The following is a 10,479-nucleotide window of genomic DNA, read 5'->3' as shown; positions in this document are numbered from 1 at the left end:
ACGAGACAGATCATAGTGACACAGGCTGTGTTTTTTTTCCCGTCATATGAAGGCTGAGACATTCATAACATTTTATTCAGTCGTACTGGTCCTTTTGTAATGCCAACATGTGCACTTCGTTGTGGATAAGTAAAGCCTATTTTGCTACATTTTTGTAGTCCTGGTAATCTTTTGTTTGGCATATTGGTGAGGTTATTAAGAGGACCATTTCTCAATCGTTTTGTTCTTGATGAATTAATGTTTGTTTATTAATCAATTATTTTTCAACAAATAACTCAATTATAATTACAAAGAGGACAATTCACAACTTTTTATCGCAACTTTAACTTGTTTCGCCAATTTCATTGCAACAAAAACCTAAAAATAAAAACTTTCATCGCAACTTTTTGGAAAAGCTCCTGCGAAATCAGGAATTTTAGGCCACAAATATCTCAAAAAATGTTCTTCCAGAATCCCAGAAAGATACACCACTGCAGCGACAAAAGCTGCACACTTTGTGGATAATTGTCATAAAAAGACATGTTCCGATGTTTAGTTGTTATATTGACTGCTGTCATTAAAAGAAACACATGAACACCATGATTCCTTTAAGCGTTTGTGTCGGTGGCCATGGTTCCCAAGGTAAACCTAGGGGAAACACTGCACTCCTTTGTAGGCTAGACAATGGCACTGATTCTACTGCCCCATGTTTGGAGTTGACTGTATTTGCAACAATAATAACAGTCATCAAGTTATGATATCAAACTTAGAGTTCCTTAATGAACCTCTAATTTCACAATGAGGGATAGGACAAAGACACACGCGAGGCTGATACATTTACATTCCTTAAACTTTACCTTGGCAAAGTGCCGCAGTGTTTACTGAATAGCAACTTATTTCAAACTAATGATTTGGTTGGTGAACATTTAAACAATATGAACACTACCACTTTTATAGACATTTAAGGGGGTGAAAACTAAAGGAAATGGGGAGTTGAAATACAATCGGAATAAAATTGCTTCTGGTTTGTTTTAAGGGTATTATTAAAGTGTTTATTACTTATAGCCTACTTATAGTCAATATGACACTGACACTGTTATTTCTAATTTAACTAGAAGCTTATGTATTTCATCATGTGCTGCTTCATTAGTGACTTGAACTGAAGATTTAGATATCTGTCAGGCCATATTCTCATTTGATTACCTTCTGATTCTGAGGGGCAACACTGAGGTAGCAATCCAACTCAACAAACTATGTAAGAAAACACTACGTTCAGGGAGAAACGTCCTCCACATACAAACCTACTGATCATCAATGACAACCCAAACTCTGTCCCATTATGGCTTCAAAGAACAAGGCATGGAAAATCCAAATGCAGCTCCCTTGTTTTGATTGCATTTAAAGGCAGCGCTCACCAATGGCTTTATTGTTGACAAATGCAGTTCCCCTGAACACCAGCTGAGGGCGCTGCCGACTCAGAGCCGACTGGTGGGTGTGCTCCCACTGCTATCACTGCTGCTGCTGCTGCTAGATGTGCCTCGCAGCGGACTCAGGTGCTTGTACTTGGGGGTGATGTTGATATGTACGGAAGTGTTGTAGGGGTCGTGGGAAACAATGCGGTGAAGGCTGGAGCTTTCCTGCTGGAGCTCCTCCAGGCTCTTCTGGGTGCTCATGTTGACATCACTGTGGCCCGACATGTCCACCTGCTCAGGGTACAGTCCGTCACCTAAGAGGAAGAGAGAGACAGCTTTTAAGAGACTAACATAACTAGCTGGTGGGTGAAATTAGATACATGTTACAAAAATGTATAGTAATCCTTGTAATAGACATGACATAACATGACACCGAAAAACAAAAGAAGGCGCTTGACTGAAGTCTGATGTTTCTTTCTAAGTTGGGCCTGTGAAAAGAACTCTGTCGGGAACACCTTGAAGGTGCATTTTTTTGTGTGGGATGGTAATAGATAGGAAATGGAAAAGAACTATGAAGTGAAACTGTAGCATACTATCGCAACAACAGAAAATGACATATTTACACATTATTTTGCCAGAATCACACACGCTGCAAAGTAGCCAACGATTCTCTTAAGAAGCAAAGAATATTTCAAACAGATGTCCGAAATCAGGTGTGTAAGCAAAGTCCTTCACTTTACAGTATGTGTGTTGCTGTGTGTGTGTGTGTGTGTGTGTGTGTTTGTACGTATCTGTGTCCACACACACACCTGGCAGCAGTGATATGTAGCAGTCTGCAGAGGTGAGCCTGATGGGCAGCCATTGCTCACAGCCCTCTAGGGAGCGCTGTTGAGCGAAGTGGTGGAGGTCGTCCAGCCCGTGGAAGTGGCACAGACGGCCCAGGTCATACAGCTGCGGTGGGGCGATCCACAGCTCACGCGCCTCGTACCTCTGAAGGACTTCGATGGGATCGGACCACTACGGGAGAGTCAAATAATAATGTGACATAATGTGGCAGGATACCCACACAGGTACGTGCACATACACTCATACTGATACACATGTTCGAGTAGGAATATGGATACTCATTCAAGCGAGGGCACCTATAAAAGCGGGCCCATACACTTCACTGCTCTGAGCCATGAAACATTTAGGCCTATGTATATGCATATATATATTTTGCATACTGTATACGTCTGTATTTGATGTTAAAATAAAACGGCCAATTGCCACAAAGGCCAAAAATTGCCACCAATTATTTCCTCCAATCCAAGAATTTACTAGACTGGTACCAGTCTTGCAACTCACAACTGGATTAAGCCAGAGTCAGTCAGCTATTAGGAAAGGTCTAACCATCCCTTTCAATGGACAGATTGTAAATGACATTAAATAATAATGCGTGCACAGCAAAAAGAAACCTTTTTGTGAACTCAGACCACCTTGCACACAGTGAAATAGTCTATAGGGCGCGAAACCAGCAAGCGAAGTACTGATTAGGCTGAAACAAGTAACAGGAATACAGATCTATAGGACAGGACCATGACAAGTACCAAGACATTGTTTTATCCTTCAGGCCCTCACCTTAAAATGAACTATCTCCTTCTCATCCTGGACAGTGTGAGGTATGTCCTTCAAGCAGCAGATGAAGAACGCGGTGTCGTACCTCCTCTGCTTACCGTACACTGCTGTAGGAGTAAGCCAGTTACCCCACTCGTGCAAGGCCCAGATGTTAGGCAAGCACTCCAACTCCCTGCACATCCGGATAAAGTTCAGCGGGTTCTGCATCACCAATTGCCTCCAATTAGCCAGTTCCCTTTCGCCACACACATTTGATAGTTGTGATAAATCTGTCGTACCAGCGTTTTCTCTGTGTCCCACAGACTTCAGTACGTTGTTTTCTTCCTCTTTGGGTACAACGAGAAGTACACCTGATTCTTCGAAGGTCTCTCGCACAGCACATATTCTAAAAGCAACTTCTCCAGGAATAGGAGAGCCGAATTTCATTCTATCCGTAGCAAAAATAGGGGGTCTAGTCTGAGGTGGTTGTTTGACAACTCCCAAACCAAAATTCGGCGAGTGTATGAAGTTCCTGAAAATATCCAGCCATTCGCTGGAAAAGTCCGAAGTGTCCACGAGACCTCCAGGAAAGACATATGCGTTTGGCATAAACCCACTCTTACCACTTCGTTTCAGCAGGAGCACCTCGTAATCAAATGCTGACTTAACAGGTAAAACTGACCGGGTCCAGGTCACAGGTGGGTGTGGAGAATGGTTCTCGATACTTGTCCTTAAACTGTCAACAACAGAAGTGCGTCTGATTCCTGCTGTTAAAATGACAGTCGCCGCCTCCTTCCAGTGTACCAAAGCAGTGTTCATCTTGACAACTGGTATCCACAGTCTCGCCTACATTTTGAGTTTCGTATGCATTTTAAACAACTATTGACAGACACAACTGTGACTTCACGTTGACGTTTTGGTGAAACAGATGTGAAGGACAGATCTGAATATCAGTGAAAGTGGCGACGTAGAGCCATAGACGCCTGTGAGGACTTTCGAAGAGCGGCTTAAAGACGATAGCTCTCTAAATGGGAGCGCGCCATCTTGCGTTGTGGAAGACCACAGAAATACAAATCTTGGCGAAAGAGATAGTCGAGCGTTTATGAATGTTTGTGTCGTTGATGGGATTTTTCTGGTCTCTAGTCACAGGATGTCTATGGGTCATACACTTTCACACATAAAGTATTATCAGTATTGTTTTGTATTATAGGTTTTATTCTAAATGTGAGGGATAAAAGGAACAAAAGAGACTTAAAAACTGTCACACTGACAAGGAAATAATCAAGGAAAGATAAGCAAACACTCTCAAGAGTAAAAATCCTTGTGCAGAGCTAGAGGCGGAATGATCAGAGGTGGAATGTGAGGGGCAAAGAAAGTAGATGAGGGAGTTAAAAGGAGAAACTGGACAAAACAAGAGGAGGATGTAAAAGCTATGAACATGCAGTCATAGACAAGTAGTTTGTAGCTGCTTGAGTATTGACAGCCTATATGGACTTTGGTATTGACAAGTGTGAATATATTTACAAAGAGCATACGTTTAAACAACCCTGGAGAGCATGATGTGGTGGCCCTACAATAGGGAACGAGAGAGAAGACATGTTAAAGTCAATCCCATACCACACCTTGGTGACTGATAATACCGATGCCCCAATAGGTTGTCTATATTGTGTACCACATAAAAAGGAAAAACATAATACAAAGTTCCAGTGGCATAAGGATGTGTTGATAATGACACACTTGTCTTTGTTGGGTGAACTGTCCCTTCAAAACGCAAGATGTTTTATGGCCATGCAAGAGAGAAATATAGAGAGGGAGGAAAAGAGAGATGAGCTCTTAGTTTCTCATCTAAGGTTATTTACTGCTTAGTCAGATGTCAATAGAGATGTGTTGATTTACTGTAGTATTGAAGGGTTTGGTCTAAGACATGAATAAAGTTTTTTTGAGTGCACACATAGAACGGAGTCAAAGGGCCATGGGGCCATGGGGAGCGATTCTCTGAATTTGACAGAAAGTGTATTGGATTCGAATTGCAGGCTGTAATCAAGTAATCAAATAATCCAATGACATCAATCTGCTCTTGTTCCATGGTATGCTCTTTTCCTTTGGCCACTAGATGGTGCAGACTCAAAGGGATTCCATGGTACTGGAGCTTCATTGTCCATGGAATCCTTTTAAGACTGACTGCGCCATCAAAAAGGACCATGCTAAGAACTTGCTTGAATTATATATATATATATATGTATATATAATGCTTAGCATGGCCCTGTTATGAGGAGACCTAGTGGTGTAAGTCATGTTAACTTATTTGGTTGAATTTGCAGAAATAAAGTAGTTTAAGTTTCCATTTTCAAATCTGTATAGCACTGTCAAATTCTAAGTTCTTTCTGTAAAATGATGGATTGGTTATGTTTTCCATGAACATTCTTTTAGTTGTCAGGTTGTAGCCACATAACAAAAATGGATGCTTGGACTTGCTCTACAGTCAGCAAGGTCATTGCTTCCACTGTTTCCCAAGCGAGGCAAACAAGTGTTACAGACCAACACACTGGTTGCTTAAGACTGTGTTCCCCAGAATTTCCCAGAATATATGCAGTTTTTGCTTTCATTTTCATTCCAGATTTCTTGGTATCGTGTTAATTTCAGTCAAGGATTAGGATTTTCCAATGTGCTTGCATTTGTGACATGCCACCCAATGCAGTTTGAGCAAGAATAAGGTAAAGAATATCAGTGACCTTAGTTGTGCTGCTGTGACTAAAGCTTAGTCCTAGGTTCTTATGACTTCTTTTGTGTGTTGCAGCTGGTTGGTTGAGGCAGGGTTAATCTGACCAGTGCAACTCTTGAATACAAACATAGAGGACTGACTCATCCAGTTGCTTGAGCAATGCATTTAGAAAGAGGAAGCATCTCAAGAGCCATGGGGACAAGGGCCTCAAGGAGTGAGTGTGTGTGTGTGTGTGTGTGTGTGTGTGTGTGTGTGTGTGTGTGTGTGTGTGTGTGTGTGTGTGTGTGTGTGTGTGTGTGTGTGTGTGTGTGTGTTTGTGTGTGTGTGTGTTTGTGTGTGTGTGTGTGTGTGGGTGTGTGCGTGTGCGTGTGCGTGTGCGTGAGCAAGTGAGTAATTGTGTGTCTGTATATGTGTGAGTCAATGAGTGTGTGTCTGTATGTGAGCAAGTGTGTGTGTGTTTGTGAGCATGTGTGTGTGTGTGTGTGTGTGTGTGTGTGTGTGTGGTGTGTGTGTGTGTGATTGTGTCTTCCATCCCTTTGGATCTTAAGAAGCAAACGCATAATCCATGTTAGTTGTCTCTTTATGATGAAAGGAATACAATAGGGAGGAGTGTTTGGATGCTCATTACCTGAAAGCATGGCCACCTACATTACATTTGTTTACCACAAAGTAGTACAAGGTTTTTTTTTTTTTTTCATTTTACCGCTTCATTGACCTCACTGTTCTCAGAAACAAAAGGGTTGTAATAATCCTTAGAAAGTGCAAAATCAAGAAGTCCCAGCGTTGGAAATACGTAATGTGTGTTAATTTATAAGGATTTCCTTTCTAGGAACAATGACTTATTTTAAACAACACATTGAACAGGGTGGGAAAGTTGCAGCTTCATTCAAATTACATTCAAAGCATGTGTACCTTAGAATGAGAGTGTCACAGTATTGTCGCCAAAAATGACAAGAAAGTACTTTGGATACACCACAGGTCACACTATTCTACTCTCTTCTTGTTATTCACAAACAATGTCAAGATCTCTCTACTGTAAGTATTATCCAACTATCATCACTGAAAAACAGCATCCTCGTGCCAGGCAAACTAAGAGATCTTGCTGACCTGACCCATGGCCTACTAAATGGAGAGAGAAAACCCAAAAAATGTCACACAGAGAGTGGAAAGCATACAGATGACAAGGATGTAAAAGGAAATGCAAAAGAAATGTTATGGTTATAGTCACAAGGCCTCTGAAAACCTGGTGCTCAAACAGCAGAGAAAACTTCCTTACTCAAGCATACAATTAATATGAATTATAGACTTACAGTCAAGGGCCATTAGTTTCATGTCATATTACATCTATAATAATCATAATAATCATGCATCTATTGTTTTAACATCTCAGCTCCTACAAGCCATTTAATGACACATAATAATTCCAGAAATAAATGAAGCTTTTATGTCTAAAAACATGTTGAGCATTTTACTGTGCCCTCGGATGCAGTTAAACTAGGGAACCATTTTCACCACTGACCATTTATATAAGTAGCTTGTTTTATTTAAGCATGTCTGGTTATTTGGTATGTGTGCATTAGGATGTGTCGTGGTGTGCAGGTGTGTGTGGGGTTAGATGTCGCTATTTAAGATTAACCTCTGAAGACATACCAGGCTTTACAGGAAGACTGCTGCTTTGAGATAAAGACCACAAAGACGCAGACACACCACAACACATGAAACCACACACAAACAGGCAGTACACGACCTGCCGTTTGATGTGGCTCCGACTAAAAACGTAACCCACCGAGCAGATCAGGCCTTCTGAGCATGCTCACAACCTTCTATAGCCACGGATACGAACTCTACCTCCTCCTGTAAGACCTTGCGCATAGACAGGCAAAGAAAGTTCTGTCCTCAGGGTGGACATTAAAGAGACACTTGCTAAATGCAGATTTTAGTTTACTGCTAGCTATCTTTGTATCCATTTTCAAATATCACAAGGTGTGAACAACACATTTCACAGTCTCCTTTTTTGCCTTTTCTTCATGGTCTTCTTTCTGGAAATGTCCCTGCCTTCCCGATGGTTTATGTCCACCATTATGCTCTCTTCATTACTTACACCCAGAACACATTATGTTCTACACCACATGTTTCTCATAATGATCCCTTCCTACTGTTGATCATACACAGGAAAGATGTTAAATTCCTTGAGCAATTGGTTGGCTACTTTCATATAGCAGCCAATCGCTCGCTGTCACATGCACATACTCATACCAACACCTTAACTAAATCAATATAACAACTGCCCATTCATAGATCCTGAGCAGCAGGATACAAAAATAACACACAACTGTCTGGTGACAGCCTCAACACATGCCGCATGTCATACCTGGGTCCCATAAAAATTATAAAAATACTTAATTATAATATATAATATAATAGTGTAATTCAAGTCTGGCAGGTGTTTCAACAATGCATGTATTTTAATAATATTGTGCCATAGAACCATTGATGATACTTTACTTTAGAACTGTAAACAGGGTTAGAAAGTTCAAATCATAGTGCTTTGTAACCATCACATAATACAGTTTCACTTCACAATTAATTGACAAAGTGCGTTAGTCAAGTTAATTTATCCATTAAGTGACCTTTATTTTTTAAATGTAATTTTGTTAAAGGTTGATCAGTTGATCATCCTTATCATTCCAGTTGCACAACTCCACAGCACACGCATTGTCTCTCAGTCATAAGGGAAATCCCACTGTGGATATTTTTTTAATGCATTTTTGGGGAATATCCCAGACAGGGTGATTTAATCTGCAGGTTCCTTTCTGCAGAAGATTTGTAAAAGAATCCAGGTCTTTAAATACTACCTTCTGTATCATAGTGCTCCTGCTAGGGACAGTGGGCAATATTAGTCATGGAAGTCTGCTGTGAGTTGGTGTCTGTCTGTGCCTCTGTATGAGTGTGTCTGCATGTGTGCGTTTTTTGTGTGTGCTTGTATGTGTGTATGTATATTTGTTTGTGTGTCTATATGTCATCGCTTTTGTATGTATGTATGTGTGTGTGTTTGTGTGTGTGTTTGTGTGTGTGTGTGTGTGGGGGTGTGTGTGTGTGTGTGTGGTTGGGGTTCTATGTGTGTTTGTGTGTCTGTGTGTCTGTGCATGTGTGTGCGTCTGTGTGCGTGCGCATGCATGAATGTGTGTGTCTGTCCAACCCCCTCCGTGGGGGCAGGTCTAAGAATAGGCCGTGCGAGCCAGATTTCATCAAACCAGCACGGAAAATGAGGAATGAGGAATAAGAAGTGAGAGGCCTGGATGTCCCCTCTCCCGTCCTGCCCATGGCCTGAGGCTCGTCATTGTGAAAGACACGATGACCACCAAAACCTCCAGCAACGGACACACACAGGAAACCGAAGGCCAGACCTTCTCTGAGACAAGTCCGCTGCGGCCTTTTCAACTCCCAAACCAAGGAAATGTCGCATATATTCCCAAAACCACAGCTGCTAGGCCTCTCAGGCTTCTGAGAATGTCTTTTGGGATCTGAAATTCTGATGGGGGCTTCGACATGGCCATACAATGCTCTTTCTGGTTACAAATGATCCTTAGGCCTCTGGCTGAGGCTTTCAGTACTGATACATGAGAGAATGGAGGCCTGCTGTTGTCCTTGACTACAGGCATTGGACATGTGATCTAAAACACACAAACATGTTTTACAATGCAATTAGTGACCAAGTACAAGTTTCTGCCACTGCTGCATTTTGATATGCATCAACGTGTGATTTATTCGCTCAAAGACAAGCTGTTGGAACTTGTTTACAGTACAGAGACCACATTCAAACTAAGGACTCTGAAGTTCAGTTGGGCATTTTACACAGTGACACGAAGTAGCACACAAGATGGATGAATGACAAGCAGTTCATGTTGATGTGGCTTCCTTTGTGCATCAGTGTTGCTGGTTTTACGCAAAAGCTACATCAAGCACCATCTGTGCTTCCACATCAAAGAAATGCCCAATGGGTGCAATGAAACTTGTCAAATCATGCACTATGAAGTTACATGACAGTGTTCGGTAAAAGCTTCGACCTTGAGTGCATCTGCCTATGAGGGAAACTTAGCCTAACAGTAAAACACTTCACACCAGTAAGTAGCTGTGTTAAAGCAGCAATACAGAGTTCTATTCCAAAACCAGTAAGCTAACTACCTAAAAGGCATGCAGAAACCTTGCAAAACACCACCAACAGCCCAGCTGACACTGATAGAAGCTTTCCAACACACTAACTGGTGTCTTTTGGCAGTATAGCTGCCAATGTCATGCGTGTGAAAGCTTTTCTTTCATTTTTTCAGGGTATTCCAGCCCCTTACACAGAACTACATAGGGCATATCTTGGATGGCTTGTGGGGAAGACACAGGTGTTTATCTGTCCTTCACATGACCATATGCTATCAAAATGAATTTGAGGATGGTACCAAAACTAGTTGCCTATAAAACCATACCTCAAAAAGTGTCAAATTGTTGCAAAGTGTTACTTTAAACTCAGCGTCATTTGCATCCCTTTACATACCGTTGACCTTCCCTGAGGAAGTGTCTGACGTGTGACCGAGTTCCCACGACAAAGAAGAAGGTAGCGTCGGACGCACGAGAAAAGGCAGGAGAAATGGGGGAAGAAGAAATCATTGAAGCATCAGTCTGAATGGGTCAAATTAAGGAAGTTTTTAGTTCCCCTATGAATTCAGTGATTTTAAAAGACTTCCATTTTAGGGCTCTTTGGCAACTTAGTTTCCAGTG

At 41.6% G+C, this 10,479-nt stretch overlaps 1 protein-coding gene across 1 annotated transcript; it reads right to left on the bottom strand.

The window, feature by feature from the left end:
- Positions 1-621: 621 nt before the first annotated feature.
- On the bottom strand, positions 622-3,969 carry nudt19 (nudix (nucleoside diphosphate linked moiety X)-type motif 19). Its single transcript, XM_012836564.2, has 3 exons — positions 3,012-3,969; positions 2,201-2,408; positions 622-1,705 (listed from the first exon to the last, which is right to left on the bottom strand). Exons 1-3 carry the CDS (start codon positions 3,804-3,806, stop codon positions 1,455-1,457), a joined length of 1,254 nt encoding a protein of 417 aa, XP_012692018.2. The 5' UTR covers positions 3,807-3,969; the 3' UTR covers positions 622-1,454.
- Between the last annotated feature and the right edge of the window lie 6,510 nt (positions 3,970-10,479).

This window comes from Clupea harengus, chromosome 6 (assembly GCF_900700415.2).
Source record: "Clupea harengus chromosome 6, Ch_v2.0.2, whole genome shotgun sequence".
Classification (NCBI taxonomy): Eukaryota; Metazoa; Chordata; class Actinopteri; order Clupeiformes; family Clupeidae; genus Clupea; species Clupea harengus.
This window is presented reverse-complemented; position numbering and strand designations above follow the sequence as displayed.